The 15,064-nt window shown below is 25.1% G+C and overlaps 3 protein-coding genes across 4 annotated transcripts; 2 read left to right on the top strand and 1 right to left on the bottom strand.

Annotated features, from left to right (window-relative positions):
• Window positions 1-532: 532 nt before the first annotated feature.
• LOC114131864 (ribonuclease H2 subunit B) lies at window positions 533-3,889 on the bottom strand. 2 transcript variants are annotated; one of them, XM_027997190.2, is made up of 8 exons: window positions 3,669-3,889; window positions 3,433-3,527; window positions 3,217-3,355; window positions 3,057-3,153; window positions 2,194-2,314; window positions 1,934-2,107; window positions 887-1,083; window positions 533-816 (listed from the first exon to the last, which is right to left on the bottom strand). In XM_027997190.2, the coding sequence occupies exons 2-8, from the start codon at window positions 3,515-3,517 to the stop codon at window positions 721-723; spliced, it is 909 nt and encodes a 302-aa protein (XP_027852991.1). In that variant the 5' UTR covers window positions 3,518-3,527; window positions 3,669-3,889; the 3' UTR covers window positions 533-720. The 2 variants fall into 2 exon arrangements, with proteins under 2 accessions (XP_027852991.1, XP_027852990.1); XM_027997189.2 differs by having other exon boundaries at window positions 3,433-3,889.
• A 750-nt stretch (window positions 3,890-4,639) lies between these two features.
• On the top strand, window positions 4,640-12,420 carry LOC114131825 (protein prune homolog 2-like). The gene is made up of 2 exons (XM_027997135.2): window positions 4,640-5,074; window positions 9,524-12,420. Exon 2 carries the CDS (start codon window positions 9,544-9,546, stop codon window positions 10,519-10,521), a length of 978 nt encoding a protein of 325 aa, XP_027852936.2. The 5' UTR covers window positions 4,640-5,074; window positions 9,524-9,543; the 3' UTR covers window positions 10,522-12,420.
• On the top strand, window positions 7,000-7,515 carry LOC114131869 (protein slowmo). Its single transcript, XM_027997195.1, has one exon. It carries the CDS (start codon window positions 7,000-7,002, stop codon window positions 7,513-7,515), a length of 516 nt encoding a protein of 171 aa, XP_027852996.1.
• Window positions 12,421-15,064: the final 2,644 nt, after the last annotated feature.

Genomic DNA, 15,064 nt, shown 5'->3' on the forward strand with positions numbered 1-15,064 from the left:
CTATTTCATCAGATTAGGTTAACTATTAATAAAGCACTATAGCAGGGGTTTTCAACCTTTTTTTGCAGCAGGCCAAGTATTATTTTTCAAAAATCTTGCGGACTGTATTCGTAGTAAAAACCTGTTTTTTATACAAAAATTCAGTTTTATCATTACATTTTAAATTACAAATTATTATTATTATTAAAAGTATATTATGCTTGATCCACAATTGATTACGAAGTAACAGGTAACAGCCAACATTTATATCTAGGTAGGTAATTTAATTTATCTTATCACATATTTTCAATAGTGATGACTTAACCAATTTTATCAGAATAGAAAATATACAATATAAATTTAAAATGTGATTGCAGGCCGCGGGTTTAAGATCCCTGCACTATAGCATGAATTGTTTTTGAAATTTCTTCATCAAACTAACCAAATAAAATATAAAGTATTATTTATTAAAATTTTAAGTTTTGTTGTATTGTTGACTGATAACAACTTGACAACTACAAATTTTAAATGAATTCAAAAAGTAAATATAAAATAAATTTAATATTGAATTTATTTTAATAGACAATAATTAATTATTATTTTACAAATATTATGTACATACATTATTGAAAAATTATAAATTCACATAACTAAAAAAAAAAAAAAATACTAAATACTATAGCAATGACAAGAAAAGTTATACTAATCATATGCCATTTCATAATCACATACAATTATGATTTATGAACTTTTTTTAAAAAATGATGATATTGATTTTGTCCCAGTTGCAGCTTTTTTTAATGCTTTGTCTTTAGCAGTTAACTTTGGAGTGACAACCTTTAAACAAAAAAAGTAACTAAAATTATAATATATTTATCAATATATATTTAAATAAAAAACTATTAACCTTTTCAACTTTATGAGGCATTTCGTCATATTCATCTTTATTGTGTTTAACTTTTTTATTTACATCTCTATTTTCATCAGCTTTACGTTTATTAGATTCTACTATTTCTGGAAGCCCGAGATGTTTTAACAATGATTTTTGAATATCACTATGTAAATATTCCGAAATTATATCATATGCATATCTTTTGTATTGTTCTGTTTTAAAAACATAATTGTGAAAATGATTAATTTTATACATTATTACTCATTAAAAAAAAAATATAACTTAAAAAAGAATTAATGATAATTGATAAAACCGTTAACATAGTTATTACTTATTAGTTATCATCAGTGGCGTATTTTCAATAATTTTTTTTTTTTTGGAAGGGGGAATTTAAAATTTTTAAATCCCTATCTGGGTAATACTAATTGCAATTAAGATAACGCAGCGATACTCCACACCAAAATAGCCCAACTGTCTTCTATAGTTATATAAACAGTCTATCTACATTGTTGAATTATTAGAAAACCCTTAATAAAATATTTATTTATTTAACATTAAGTAACTTTTTTTTTGTTCTGGGGGGGCAATGGCGTAATTATGGGGGGGGGGGTGATGTAGGTGATATATCACCACCTAGACCTTTTTTTTTTATTATATAATGAATTATAATTTGTGAGATAACTGTTTTTTTTTTACAAAAGAAAAATATCTATATCACTCTCACAGAGTAGTCCTAGTTACGCCACTGTGGGGGGGGGGGAGTTTAAACCTCCCCCATAAATACGCCACTGGTTATTATAGTGGTATCGATAGTATTAAAATAAATATATTTTGTATATTGAATTAAAGAACTAAACTATATAAAAGTATATAGTTATAATTGTAAACTATAAATTATAAGTAATTTAAATACATTTTGTTATTGCTATAAAATTTAAAAGATTTTTGAGACAGAAGGTATGGTAATGTAGAACCTAGTATACCATTCTTTTTCTTTAAATTCATAAATAAACAATTAGAGTACATTTGAAAATTTTTATTATACTAATAGAAATATTTTACCGTCAGTTGAGTGTATACTTGTTTCACACAGTTTAAATGAAGATGATATGGCTGCGTTTTGATTAACATTTATTTGTTGTGTGACTAAAACTTTTGCAACTTTATCAATTTTAGGTGTAAGCCATTCTAAAGTACTATTTTCATTATACTTCCACAGAATTAAATCTCCAATTTCTATAAAAATGTTTTAATATTAATAAACGTAACAAAATAAAAACCATGAAGATAACAACATTTTTTATTAAAATTAATAGTTATACCTTTTCTAGTAGCAACTTGATTTAAATTGGTCAGTTCAGACAATTTCATTAGAAGGTTATTTAACTCTGGAAGATGTTCATCCACTAAAATTTGATCCAATGGACTGAACATAGAAGAACACTAATAACCATAATATTAATAAAAAAAAGTTAAAAAATTGCTTTTTTATAAAAAAAATATCATTCAAATATTTTACAGAACCACCTGTCAGGTAAAAAGGATTTTGTGTGCACATAACTTAAGTAAGCCATTGGTTAACTTGAAAATCAAAAATATTTTTGTACTTATTTCACAAAATCTCTAAGAGCAGGTGAGAATGTGATGAACAAATTAAACAATAGATTCAAGTTAGATGTACAAACAATGCATTAAAAACAATAAGCTGTTACATTAACTATGAAAATAAAATAAAGTATTTAAAAAAATGGCACAAATTCTCAATTTTAGTGTTACAACTAAGGAACAAATGCACTTTACCATACCATGCAAATTTTTTGTTTTTTAACCTACTTAATACTTATATTAACTATTTCAGTACAATAGTGAAATCAGTAGTTATCGGTTGAATTTAGTTTTGAAGTTATCAATTTCATGTAAGTATTTTAGTATTTATTATAGTGACTCTCTTCGCCCTTCCTAATTGTAAATAAAATAAATAAAATATGCTCTTAACTTTTTTTGAAATAAAAATCTAAATGAGCAGTTTTATTGGTGATAGAGATTTTAACACTATTATTTACTTAATAACCTTAAACTCTACAATTAAGTTATCAGTATAAAAACTATACAAACTAAAATAAAAATAGTATAGCTTTAATGGAGAAAGTCAATTACAGGTTATAATCTTAGTTATCTTACTTACTTTGATAAAATACGGTAGAAAAAGAAACAGAGGATCAACTAATGTTACAAAATCAATCCTATCAATAGGAATGAGTTTATTGCCTTTGAAAAATGATCTGTAAAAATAATTTTAGACTGAAGAATTCAACAAGACAAGGAAAATTAAAATATAAATTTACCTATGACTAAATGGTAATGATCGCATTTGTGCTAGATTTTTATCTTTTTCTGAATACACAAAAATCGCCAATTCACTAGTTTGTGGATGACGCAGTTTTATTAATTGTAGATCAGTACTTTTATCTTTTGTTAAAGCATCTAAAACAAAAACACAACTATTAATTGTACCATTAATAGAATCATTAATGCATTTAAAACCGAATTGAAAAGCTTACCTGGTAAAATGATAAAACGATTTTTTTCATATTCTGTAGAGTCTTGTTCGTTTTTTGCTTTTGGTTTTCTACCTCGAGGAGCCATAACGCTATGACTGTAACTCGATAATTGATATTTTAAGACGGTTTTTGAATTAACATAACAAAAAAAAGTAAAATATTTATAGAACAATATAATAGTTTATAGAAAATTATAAATGATAATAATTAATAAATAAATATTAATTGGTATTTACTATTTTCACAATATCAGTTCACAAGAGAATAGAGATGAAACCAAAAGATTACTGTTGACACAGTTCTGTATTAAGTAAGTACACTTAACATTAAATAAGCAATCTCCAATTATTTTAGAATAAGAATATTACGATTTACGAAATTAGCCGTTTTAAGTAGTAGGTACTTCTTAGATTTGCTCTCAAAGTCTCAACTACTCTAAGTTTCAAAACTCAAAAATTACTAAAGATAAAAGAATTGATTGAAAAAAATTGCGGGAAAAGTGAACAGTGATAACGTACATAACCTTATTCGTGTTCACGGCCCTATCGGCCAATTTTTTCAATTGAAACCAAGGAGAATGTATACTCAATACTTTTATTATATCAAAGAACAAAAGATTATATTATAGACTGTCCTAAATTCGTGACTCAGTGGTTCTCTTCTCACCCATAGACCTTATTATAAGGTGAAGGTGTCACCCTTATAATTGTTATGCGGCATTAATGTTCTTCACGATTCACGGACTAAGATCTTACTTTATGGATCTTAGATAGCCCGTGACACCCTTAGATCATAATAATAAACAATCTAAGATTTATATTTAAAAATTATCATATTATTAAAATACAGTACACAGAAAAAACGATGATATTAATATGATTTTTTTTCGCAAAAATGTATTTATTTTCTTTTCTTTTCTGGACTTCTGGTAGATTTTTAGTGTCACCCCTAAACTTGGTCTATGTCATTTTGGTTGAGAACTACAATTCTCGTAGAGTAATAAAACTAACACTTTGATAGAGTAATATTTTTCTCTATGGAAGCGACACTATTATAGAACGACCAATGTTAATGAGTTTAGAAATCGGTCTATGATGAATGATGATATTGTTCTGTGATATCACTTAGCTATTTTTTGGCAAAATCGATATCAATACTAATTACGTTTTTCTTCCAAGACTGTACTGCATTTTCACATAATCTTCCCACTACGGCACCCGCGTCCCGCACCACTACGTCCGTACATCGGGCGATACTCGACGACCCTTTCGTCTTTCTCTTTCCTTTTCCCGATAGGTTCTCACGAGTCACGTTCTACCCATAGGCCATAGGGAGAACTTACTTTCGGGCTAGGACGTGCGACTTAGTGTTGTGTGCCGAAATATATTTTATCTTCGACGGTGCGCGTCCGCCCGGTGTCTGTGATCCATCTTAATTCTTAGTGTCATTTAGTTTGTTACGTCGCACTTGCTGAGTGTTGCTGACCGGTTGTTGAATAACTTCGACGACGATGAAATAATATTAAAATACGTATTGTTTTTCCGTCCAGATACAAACGCATACACCTTCGTTGTAACACACTCATTTCACAATACGTTCAAGGATCATTTGCTCGACCCATAATATTATAAACACGTACCAGGTGAGCTGAAAGATCATCTACGCACCTGTATAGTAATTAATAAAAACACTATTAATTACGTACTTATTTTACTATATTATTTTGATTCTTAACATAAATTATAACATTGTTCTAACGACGTTTCCTGACATTTGTTTGATGTCAGTGGTATTATAGTAATATGGCACAATAACAGATTATAAAATAATACTGTACTTTTTCTACATTAGAAAATGTTGCAACTACTGCTTAACCCAGTTAATAGTAATATAATCATACTAACGCGCATGAGTTAATCGTATGTCATCTAAGGTTTTATTTTTAACCTATTCTATTTTTTAATTGACACATAAACAGAATTTGGATATGATCTTTGAACTAAGATTTTAATGAAATACCATTATGGTCATTGACTGTATGCTTATAAAATGAAAGCATACAATATTTCATTGCATATATTATGTATATTAAGTATAATTATATAGTTTATTAAAAATATTAAAGAAGCCTAAAGGTTATTTGAAACAAAATAATACTTCTCTTGAGACTTTCAATTCATATTTTACCAATAATGTAGGTACTAGTGATTTCATGTATTTAAATAATTCTTTAAAATCCAATTAATTGACCAGTATAGTCAATATAAACTAAAAGTATAACAATTTTAAATACTTAACATACCTATTTCAAATCTGAATGCCATAGGTATATTTTGAATCTTTGTAATTACCTAAATTATATTTACATTAAATCAAATACTTATGTCTTGTATGATATAAATCTGTTGTCACTTTTCTAAATAAATATAAATATTTTTTATGAATATTATTTTAATTTCAATTTTAAAGTTCTATTATTAATTGTATTAGTTTCTATGCACCTATCAAAATATATCTACTTAATTAAAATTTTCTTCTTATTCATATAATTTTACTATATTTTTTATTATTTCAACTAACTACCTAATTAGGTTTTTAATAGTATGACATTTTGAAAACTTGGACTCCATGCCTTTTGAATTACAAGTTGATGAAAAATACATGGAATTGGTTGAGATTTATAAGGCAATATATTCAGTTTTAAGCATAGTCAGAAAATTACTTATTTGAGATCTGACCATATGAAATTAACAAAAATTAATAAAATATTTATTATTTATAAATTTTAAAGTGACAATAGGGTTATTGTTAACAGTTTGTAATTTGTTTGTAAAAAATGTCTTGAATTGTCTCTGGCTATTAATAAATGCATGTAATTATTAAAGATTACAATAAATAAGCTACTTTTTTCTTGTTATATATGTATATATATAATATTAATAATAGGTACTTTAACATAGTTTTAAATTTTGCCTAATATTTATTTAGTGTGATTATTTATTATAACTACATGGATCTGTCAATATTTTTTAGAAGAATTTATTAGGTATATGTACCTACTTATTTAATATTGTATACTTTACAAGTTCTGACATGTTCACGCTCTATAATTTGCTATAGAGCATTAATTTTTGGTTTTTGAATGGTAGTTGAAAGTTATAACAAGTATTAATTAAAAAATGTAATGATAAAATGTTGCTTATTTATTAATAAATAATTTATATTCTTACATGTTTTTAATTAATAAGTGAAGCTATATTCATTATTGACTAGTTTCATATTTAAATAATCACTCTATGGTTAAGGTTATTTATTGTAATCAATCCATAAATCATAAAAAAAGAAGTGTACTGATGATTTCTTTTAATTCTTAAAGAATATACCTATACCTAGGTATTTACTATACCTAACTATTAACTAATTTAAGACACAATAATGGTCTGCATTATTTTTCTATTAAAATAATTACTCACTTCCTATCTTAAATATTTTTTTACATCAAAAGACATTGGTGTGATTTAATTTAGGCAAAATCGCAAAAGCTGATACCTGTGATCTTTCTTCATCATGAAAATCTGGACTGTTCAACACACATTTAACTATCCATGGGAGACAGTGGTTCAAGCAGCTTGGAACAAGTATCCAAATCCAATGAACACAGCTGTCCTTGGCATAGATGTAATTGATCGACAAGTAATTAATGGAGAACTTCATTCACATCGGTTAGTTACTACTAGATGGACACTGCCAAATTGGGCATGTGCATTAATGGGTCCAATAAGTACATTTTATGCCAGTGAGTATTCTAAAGTTAATCGAGATCGTCGGCAGTTAAAGTTAGATAGTCAAAACTTATCATTGGGACCATTTGTCATAGTACGAGAAAAGCTCACATATAAGCCACATCCTGATGACCCACAAAAAACTTTACTCAAACAAACAGCTTATGTCACTGTAGAAGGCTTACCATGTAGTGGATATATAGAAAATATACTTACCAGTAAAATTTCAGGCAATGCAGCAAAAGGAAGACAAGCTATAGAATGGGTTATTGAAAAACTACAGCATAAACAACCATTGTAATTAAAAATTGTTATTTAGGCATACAGTTAAATCATTATATTGTAAAAGTTAAATTTTATGGTTATACCGATCAGCCATAAAATTTACAAAACTGCTAATATTTTATATTATTATTATTTTTTTTGTATAATATATTATAAAATAAATTGGAAACATTTGTAAGAATTGTATTAAAATGTAGAACATAATAAATAAATAAAAATATTATATTAACTTTTGAGTTTAATTTTTAGATTCTGAGCGGAGCGAGGAATGTATTGGTTTTACAATTATGTTTGTTTCTTTTTTATTCTGTAAACACTTTTTTTCCCCATAAACTTGCTCAAAAGTACAAGTATAGCATACTTTCTGAAAGGTAATGTTCTTGAGCTGGTACTTTAGAAAGGTCATTTTTGGATTTTCGAAACGGTACTCAAAATAAAAGCGGTTAAAGGAGAAAAACCGTATGATATCACGATTTTGTAATATTAATTAATAATTATGGATGACTAATTACGGCTTTGTTTATCACCATAGAAACGAATAAAATTAAATAAAAAAGATCCCCTCGTCCACTCAGAATCAATTTTATCGAATGCAATCATTGCATTCAAATTGAATACCTTCAGTAAAATTACACTATACTGTCCGAAGACCGAAGGGACGATGGATAAACATCCACCACCAAATGCGCTGACTTACTTTTTAATTTTGATTTTAGTGATCAATATTAAGTTATAAAATAAATATTTAAAAGCTAAATTAAGACTTGTCATAAGCATCTGGTTCAATTTTATAGTTAAGTTGTAGTGAAATAAATTTATATTTGTTCTCTTAAGTATTACATTTTATGAGTGTTAGTTACTAGTAAATAATAATGTTTGGTATGGTGATTTGAACATTAGATTACCTATAGTAGTTTATACATGATGATAATTTTAATATTAATAATTAAAATCAAAATTATATTATAATTGAGATATTTTCATCTTTATAGAGTTAAATTTTAAGAAATAAATTAATTAAATTTCCCTACTATCCAGTGGTTATGTTTGAATACTTTTCATATAGATTTAAACGTTGAGTTGATAAAATACTATTAAAAAAATAAATAAAATAAAATAACAAAAAAACATTATTTTGTCATATATTTATCATTATGAACTTAAATCATACCTGCCGCAATTTAATCAAAAATTTTCAAATTTTGAAAATTAAAAAATAGATTCAGTGCTAAATAATTCAAATTTCCAAATCTCAACATGTTTTTTGATTAATTCAGATAGTTAAAATCTTAAAATGTTGTTATTATTATAAATTATAAAGGTATAAATTAAGAAATTACTGTTTTACATTTAAAAACACCATTGTATATATTTCTTTGTAAGAACTAAAGAAAGATTGAGTTATTTATTTTCAATTATTAAATACTTTAAATAATTTCACAAATAAAAACTAAACTTTGATGAACTATTAATTAAAGTTTTATTGAGTAATTTATTATTACCATACATATTGTATACTGTATGGAATATGAAATTATTTTCATTTTCTACTTGTATGGTTTTGTAATGGTAATTGAAGAATTTAAAAAGTTGTTTGTATTTAAATTATATTTTTGTTTCTATAAGATTTTAGATTTATGGATTTTATTAAGTTTCTCTAAAGTAATACAAACTACAAAATATCAATTTTTATCTAAAGCAAACTTAATATAATTCAACAAATTAAGATATTCAATCCAAACTCATTTAGTTAACTAGATAAATATAATATTGTATAGCACTTGTATTAAACATATCACACATAATGTAATATAATATAACATTGAAAATTAGTTAAAAATACAACAGTGTAGTTGTCTTTAATAATAATGATGTATTTATAAATCACTTCATGTTACATATTTCATTCATTTGTCTATCCCTGTTGTCAATTGAGTTCAATTAAATTTTTCAGTGGAGCAAAATTTAAAAATAAAATAATAACAAAACAAAATGGAATTTAATGAAGAATGGTTTGGTTTCAGTCGTATAAGATACATACACTATGGACAATGAAAAGGACATTGAGAGCAGCCAATCAATAAATTACAATAAGGAGGATATTTCTCAACCAGATTTGCTGTGCCATACCTATGCAGTTGATTCTCAAGTGACAAGTAAAACACATTTAGACCTAAACCATTCATTGTCATTTAGTGATGCTTCTTGTGAACATTCTAAAATGCAAGAAGAAGAATGCGCTTATTTAACAAATAATCTACAAAGTGTTCATCTGACACGTGACAACCCATTATCCATTAATCTTCCATCGCGGAGACGTCGATTGATACCTATCAATAATAAAGCTAATGATTATGATTATGAATCAAGTTCTGGTAGTGAATTCAGTGATAATACTGACAGATTCTTGAATGTGGACCTTGGAACGAAATCGATACCTGAATTAACAGCTGAAGAAGAACTCAAAGATGAGCGTAACTGGAGGTCTTGTACGGTAACTGGTGTTGTTAGTAAGATTGATATGAAAGTAATTGAGCCTTATAAATGTGTACTATCACATGGTGGTTACATGACAACGGGTTCACACAATGCTATTATTGTATTTAGTGCATGCTATTTACCGCATCGTGATCGTGTAGACTACAATTATGTTATGAATAATCTATTTGCATATGTAGTTTCAACTTTAGACCAATTAGTTACAGAAGACTATGTTCTGGTATATCTGCAAGGGGGTACATCAAAGGATTGTGTTCCTGGTTTCTCCTGGCTGAAACGTTGTTACAAGATGATTGATAGAAAACTAAGAAAAAATTTGAAGTTTTTGTACTTGGTTCATCCAACGTTTTGGTTAAAAACACTTGTATTAATGATCAAACCATTTGTAAGCTCAAAATTTGGCAGCAAGATACATTTCATCAACAGTTTAGATGAACTCTATGACTGTGTGCCAGTTGAAAGAGCTAGTATACCAGATAGGGTGAAACAATTTGATTGTACAAAATTAAATTCTCATAAGTAATATTACTTTCACTACATAAGATATAAGTATATAACTATTTATCAATATTATAAATTTATAACTATTATTTAAAATTCTACCTTACCTATATACTATCCTACTTTTATCAGTTTGCATTAGTTATAAAGTCCAGGAACATAACTGCTAATTTTATGATAAATCGTAATATTAATATTTTTTATTTTTTTTTACACTTATAGTTAAATCATAGATGGTTTTTACAATGTAAAATTAACTAATTAATTATCATCTTATATTTTTATCTATGCAAACTGTATAATAAAACACTAATTACATCTTAGTTTAATATAGATATTAAAATAATTTTCATTGGGTGATTAAGTTTACTTTCAGAAAGTTCTATATTTTATTAATTCTTATTTAAATAAAAATTAAGAACAATTTTTATTATAACATGTATTCATTAAACCTAACAAGCTTAAAAAAGAAATTCCAAAATGTACGTTTCGCTTTGATAGTTTCAATATTACAGTTAATTTTCCCATTGTAAAACTTAAAATTAATTAATAATATTGTGTGTGATTTTTTATTATTTAAATTTTAAGTTAAGAATAAAAATATTTAAAAAATAAAATAAAATACTACAAAATACTGACTCAAAAAAATATAAGGTAACAACATTATCTCATTACCTTAACATTTAAATTTTAAAGTTTAAAAACAAAATATAAAAGTATTTTTAACTATGTTCTAACCTTTATACTTAATAAAAGATATTACAACTAATAAAACTAAATTTTAATTTTCTATGTAAAATGAAGAATACAAAGATGGATATAGCATTTTGTTATAATCTTAAAACTTAAAAATTAAAATTGTTTTTATTTTTCACTACTAATTTATTTGAATATAATTTATACTACTATTATACTACTATTATACTACTATTTATGTCTGATTTAAATTATTCATGAAAAATATTAATTCAGTAATTATTACAATAAAATTCCATGTTATCAGAAAAGTAGCACACTCACTGGGTGAGAACTGCAAAAAGACATACACAGTCAATGTGTTAAAAGAATCAATACCTCTGATATTATGATACAGCCATATGTAAAAATTATTATTGTTACCAGTAATATATTATTTAAGTCAGAGCCGTATTACCGCTTGGGCTGTATAGGCTAAAGCTTAAGGCGGCAAGTTTTAATAATCGAAATGGAATAGCAAATTTTATCTATGTAAATTAAGTGGTAAATTTATTTTAGTCTATGGGTGGCATAAACCATAATCCAACCCTAATTTAAGTCATATAAATATTAAAATAATTTTTTCCTTTTCTAGTCCAGAAATATACAATATTTGTAATATATAATTTTCTTTATGTTAGGAAAAATATTTAAGAAGGAATTATTTTTAAACAAATGATTATAAAGTTTAAAATTTTAATTTTAAATATTCCAATAAATTAAGTTCCTGGGCTTATTATACAAACTATATAGTGTATTAATATTATATAGTATTATTTAAACACCTATCTAGTCTAATTTATTATTATTATTATTATTATGCTCTCTTTTTATTAGTATATATTTATTTTTGTAATATGTAATCTTAATCCTAGTTAATAAATATTTTTTTCTGTATTACAACCTCATGTTTAGTTTTTATATCAATGTGCACTTTTTAACTGTTTTTATATTTTTTTGTTTGTATTTTTCTGGAATAATTTATTGTAGGTATTTAATTTGAATTTAAAGCAAGTCTTTCATAGACTTAGGTACCTCATGCCTGTAATAATATATATTAAGAATCAGAAGGAGAGAAATAAGACATTGAAATAATTAAAAGTTAAATGTTTTCTTTAATTGTTTACTTTGTATTGAGACATTGTTCTGTATCAAAATTGCAATAAAATATGTCATATGTGTTTTACATTGTTTTTTAAAATAATATTAATATTTTTATTTACAATATTGCAAGCATAAAAAATATTAACTAGGATTCTTATTCCAAAAACTATTTAATATTTCAAAACACTTTTATAGTAGAATTTAGTATTAGTTGGTCTTGAACTATTTTTATGTCATATTGTATTTTTTTTTTTTTTTTTTATAGTATCAAGAAAAAGCACAAAAAGACTGTTATTAATGTTGAATGAACAGCATTTATTTTATTAAACTATAATAACTACTATATTATGTAAATCAAAACAAAAATAAAATGATGTTTTATGCAATTCTGTTACTGAATATTAAATTGAACTTATTTTTTTTTAGATAAAATTAAACATGTTTTCTGTTAAGTAAATATTGTATAAGTTATATATCTAATAGCTATAAATCAATAAGAGTTCAAAATTAAATAAATTTAAAAAATCTTATTTAAGCTGAAATGCAGTTCCAGATTTCTTTTAACTTTTAATGTCATCGTAGGTACTTTCCTTTTTAATATTTTGTTATACACTAAATTATTATGAAAAAAGAAAATTTTTGAAATAAATTTAATACTTATAGTTACTGTATTATAATTATATATATATATATATATATATATATAACTTAAAAAAGTATTATTTCAGGTTAAATATTGCAACATAGGATAATGCAATTTATTACTACACATCATTTTATGATAATGTTTATTTTTTTGATAACCTTTTAGAAACAAAACTACTGTCCAATTTTAAAATTAGCTAGATTGATATTGTTACATAAACATTTAAAAAATTAACCTTGAACAACGGAGTATTGACAGTAACTGCCAGACTTTTCATAAAAATATTCAAGCTAGTAACAACACAATCAAGGTTAATATATCAACTCATGTACAAGTTAAAATTTTCTACTCGATCATGTTTTCAACTTGAGGTTTATCACAGGCCATATTATACCAAGTAGAGTTGGTATGACTTATTAAATTGCCTGGCTCTCATTCATTAAATTAAATTTAAATTATCCTTTTTTCTTATTAATCTCTTTATTTCATATTAAATTAATGCTCTCTTCAAATAATTTTATAAAAAAATCTGTTTTCTAATTTCAAGCTTTATGTTACTTCTGGGGTTATGTTTTGGGCTCTTCAGACATAAAACCATGCCAGTATTTCTTTAAAAATAAAAAACAATCAAGGTCAAATTACAATTCAATTAAATTGTTTAAATCAAACATAATCTACTCCATGATTCATAAATACATCTCATTTATGTGAGATAATTATGCAATAATAATTAATATTATTAAAATCATTCAATATTAATACTAGATAGTATCTTTCTTGACATTAAAAGTAATATTTATTACATTAGACATTTATGCCAACCACAGTTAAAATACCAACAATAAATCTACTCTCAATTTTCAAGTGGAGCTTTAAGTCCTATTAATGACATTTCTGCATATTTTGTTGCTATATGTACAACATTTATTTTCTCTCTCTGGCCCATATACTATTACACACATTCACACAAATTTTTTTTTTGAGTAATTTTAGAGTAAACTCATTATAAAACGAATAGCGTATACATAATGATTTTGAGGGTATGACAAATATGTTGCCAATAGGTTAGTCTAAATATTGCCTAAAAATAAATGTAATATGGGAATATAAAAACCAGAATTTACAAAATGTATACATTTTTTTAAGTCAAACAATAATAAAATGTGCCAAACTCTCAAAAATAATATTATTCTTTGTAATTTTTTTAATAAGTGATTTACTTTTGAGATTACCTACTCAAAAATTGTAGAAATAAATTTAACATGATTGTGCATTAGGTATCTATGTTACATGTGGATTCAAGAGAGAATACAAATAGAGTACTGACGTTTTATCAAATAACAATTAGATGAGGAAAATGGAAAAAAGAAAATAAGAAGAGGATATTGTATCAAGCATTACAAAGTGGAACTTTAAAATTTAATAGTAAATGGGGGAGGGGGGGGGGGGTTAAAACAATCTAATAAGTTTATTAAAAAATTATTTTAATGTGTCTGTTTGGAAATGCTGGATAAATTTAAAACTTTAAGGATAGGTTCATAAAATTCTTGGAGGACTATTATAGAATAAGTGACAAAGTATAGGAACTTGTTGAGAATTTTTAATTGCTAGAAAATCTATTGATAATTGAAGTTTTAAAGAATTAATCATTACCCTAAAATAAGTAGTTATTAAGAATGAACCATGGAACAATAGATAATCTTTAAGAAATTGTCTAATTTGAACTCAGCAGAGATATTTTGGATGAATCAGAGGATTTTAAATGTTTTCCTCAACAAATAGTTTAGAGAAGAATTTGGGAAATGATAAAAACCTTGGTTTTGGACAGAATTAGGAACATCATAAATGCTATAATTGACAATAATTGAATGAGAGATAAGAAACTAAAACATTTTAATAATATTCTTAATAAACATATGTAATAAAATAACAAATTAATTATATAACATTATTATTAATTAAAACATACAATTTTGAATATTATATTATAAATATATATATATTTTTAAATTAATATTAGATGGTATACATATATATATATGTTTTGTATTTAATACATTTAAAAAATAACTCTGATGTG

This window comes from Aphis gossypii, chromosome 1 (genome assembly GCF_020184175.1).
Source record: "Aphis gossypii isolate Hap1 chromosome 1, ASM2018417v2, whole genome shotgun sequence".
NCBI lineage: Eukaryota > Metazoa > Arthropoda > Insecta > Hemiptera > Aphididae > Aphis > Aphis gossypii.

Bases quoted from the DNA above. Each gene is read 5' to 3' on its own strand.
- LOC114131864 (XM_027997190.2), bottom strand. From the start codon at position 3,517: ATGGCTCCTCGAGGTAGAAAACCAAAAGCAAAAAACGAACAAGACTCT. The intron at 3,154-3,216 runs GTAAATTTATAT...TTATTTTTACAG, and splicing joins TCATTACCATTTAGTCATAG to ATCATTTTTCAAAGGCAATA. The intron at 2,108-2,193 runs GTATAACTATTA...ACATTTTTATAG, and splicing joins TCAAGTTGCTACTAGAAAAG to AAATTGGAGATTTAATTCTG.
- LOC114131869 (XM_027997195.1), top strand. From the start codon at position 7,000: ATGAAAATCTGGACTGTTCAACACACATTTAACTATCCATGGGAGACA.
- LOC114131825 (XM_027997135.2), top strand. From the start codon at position 9,544: ATGGACAATGAAAAGGACATTGAGAGCAGCCAATCAATAAATTACAAT.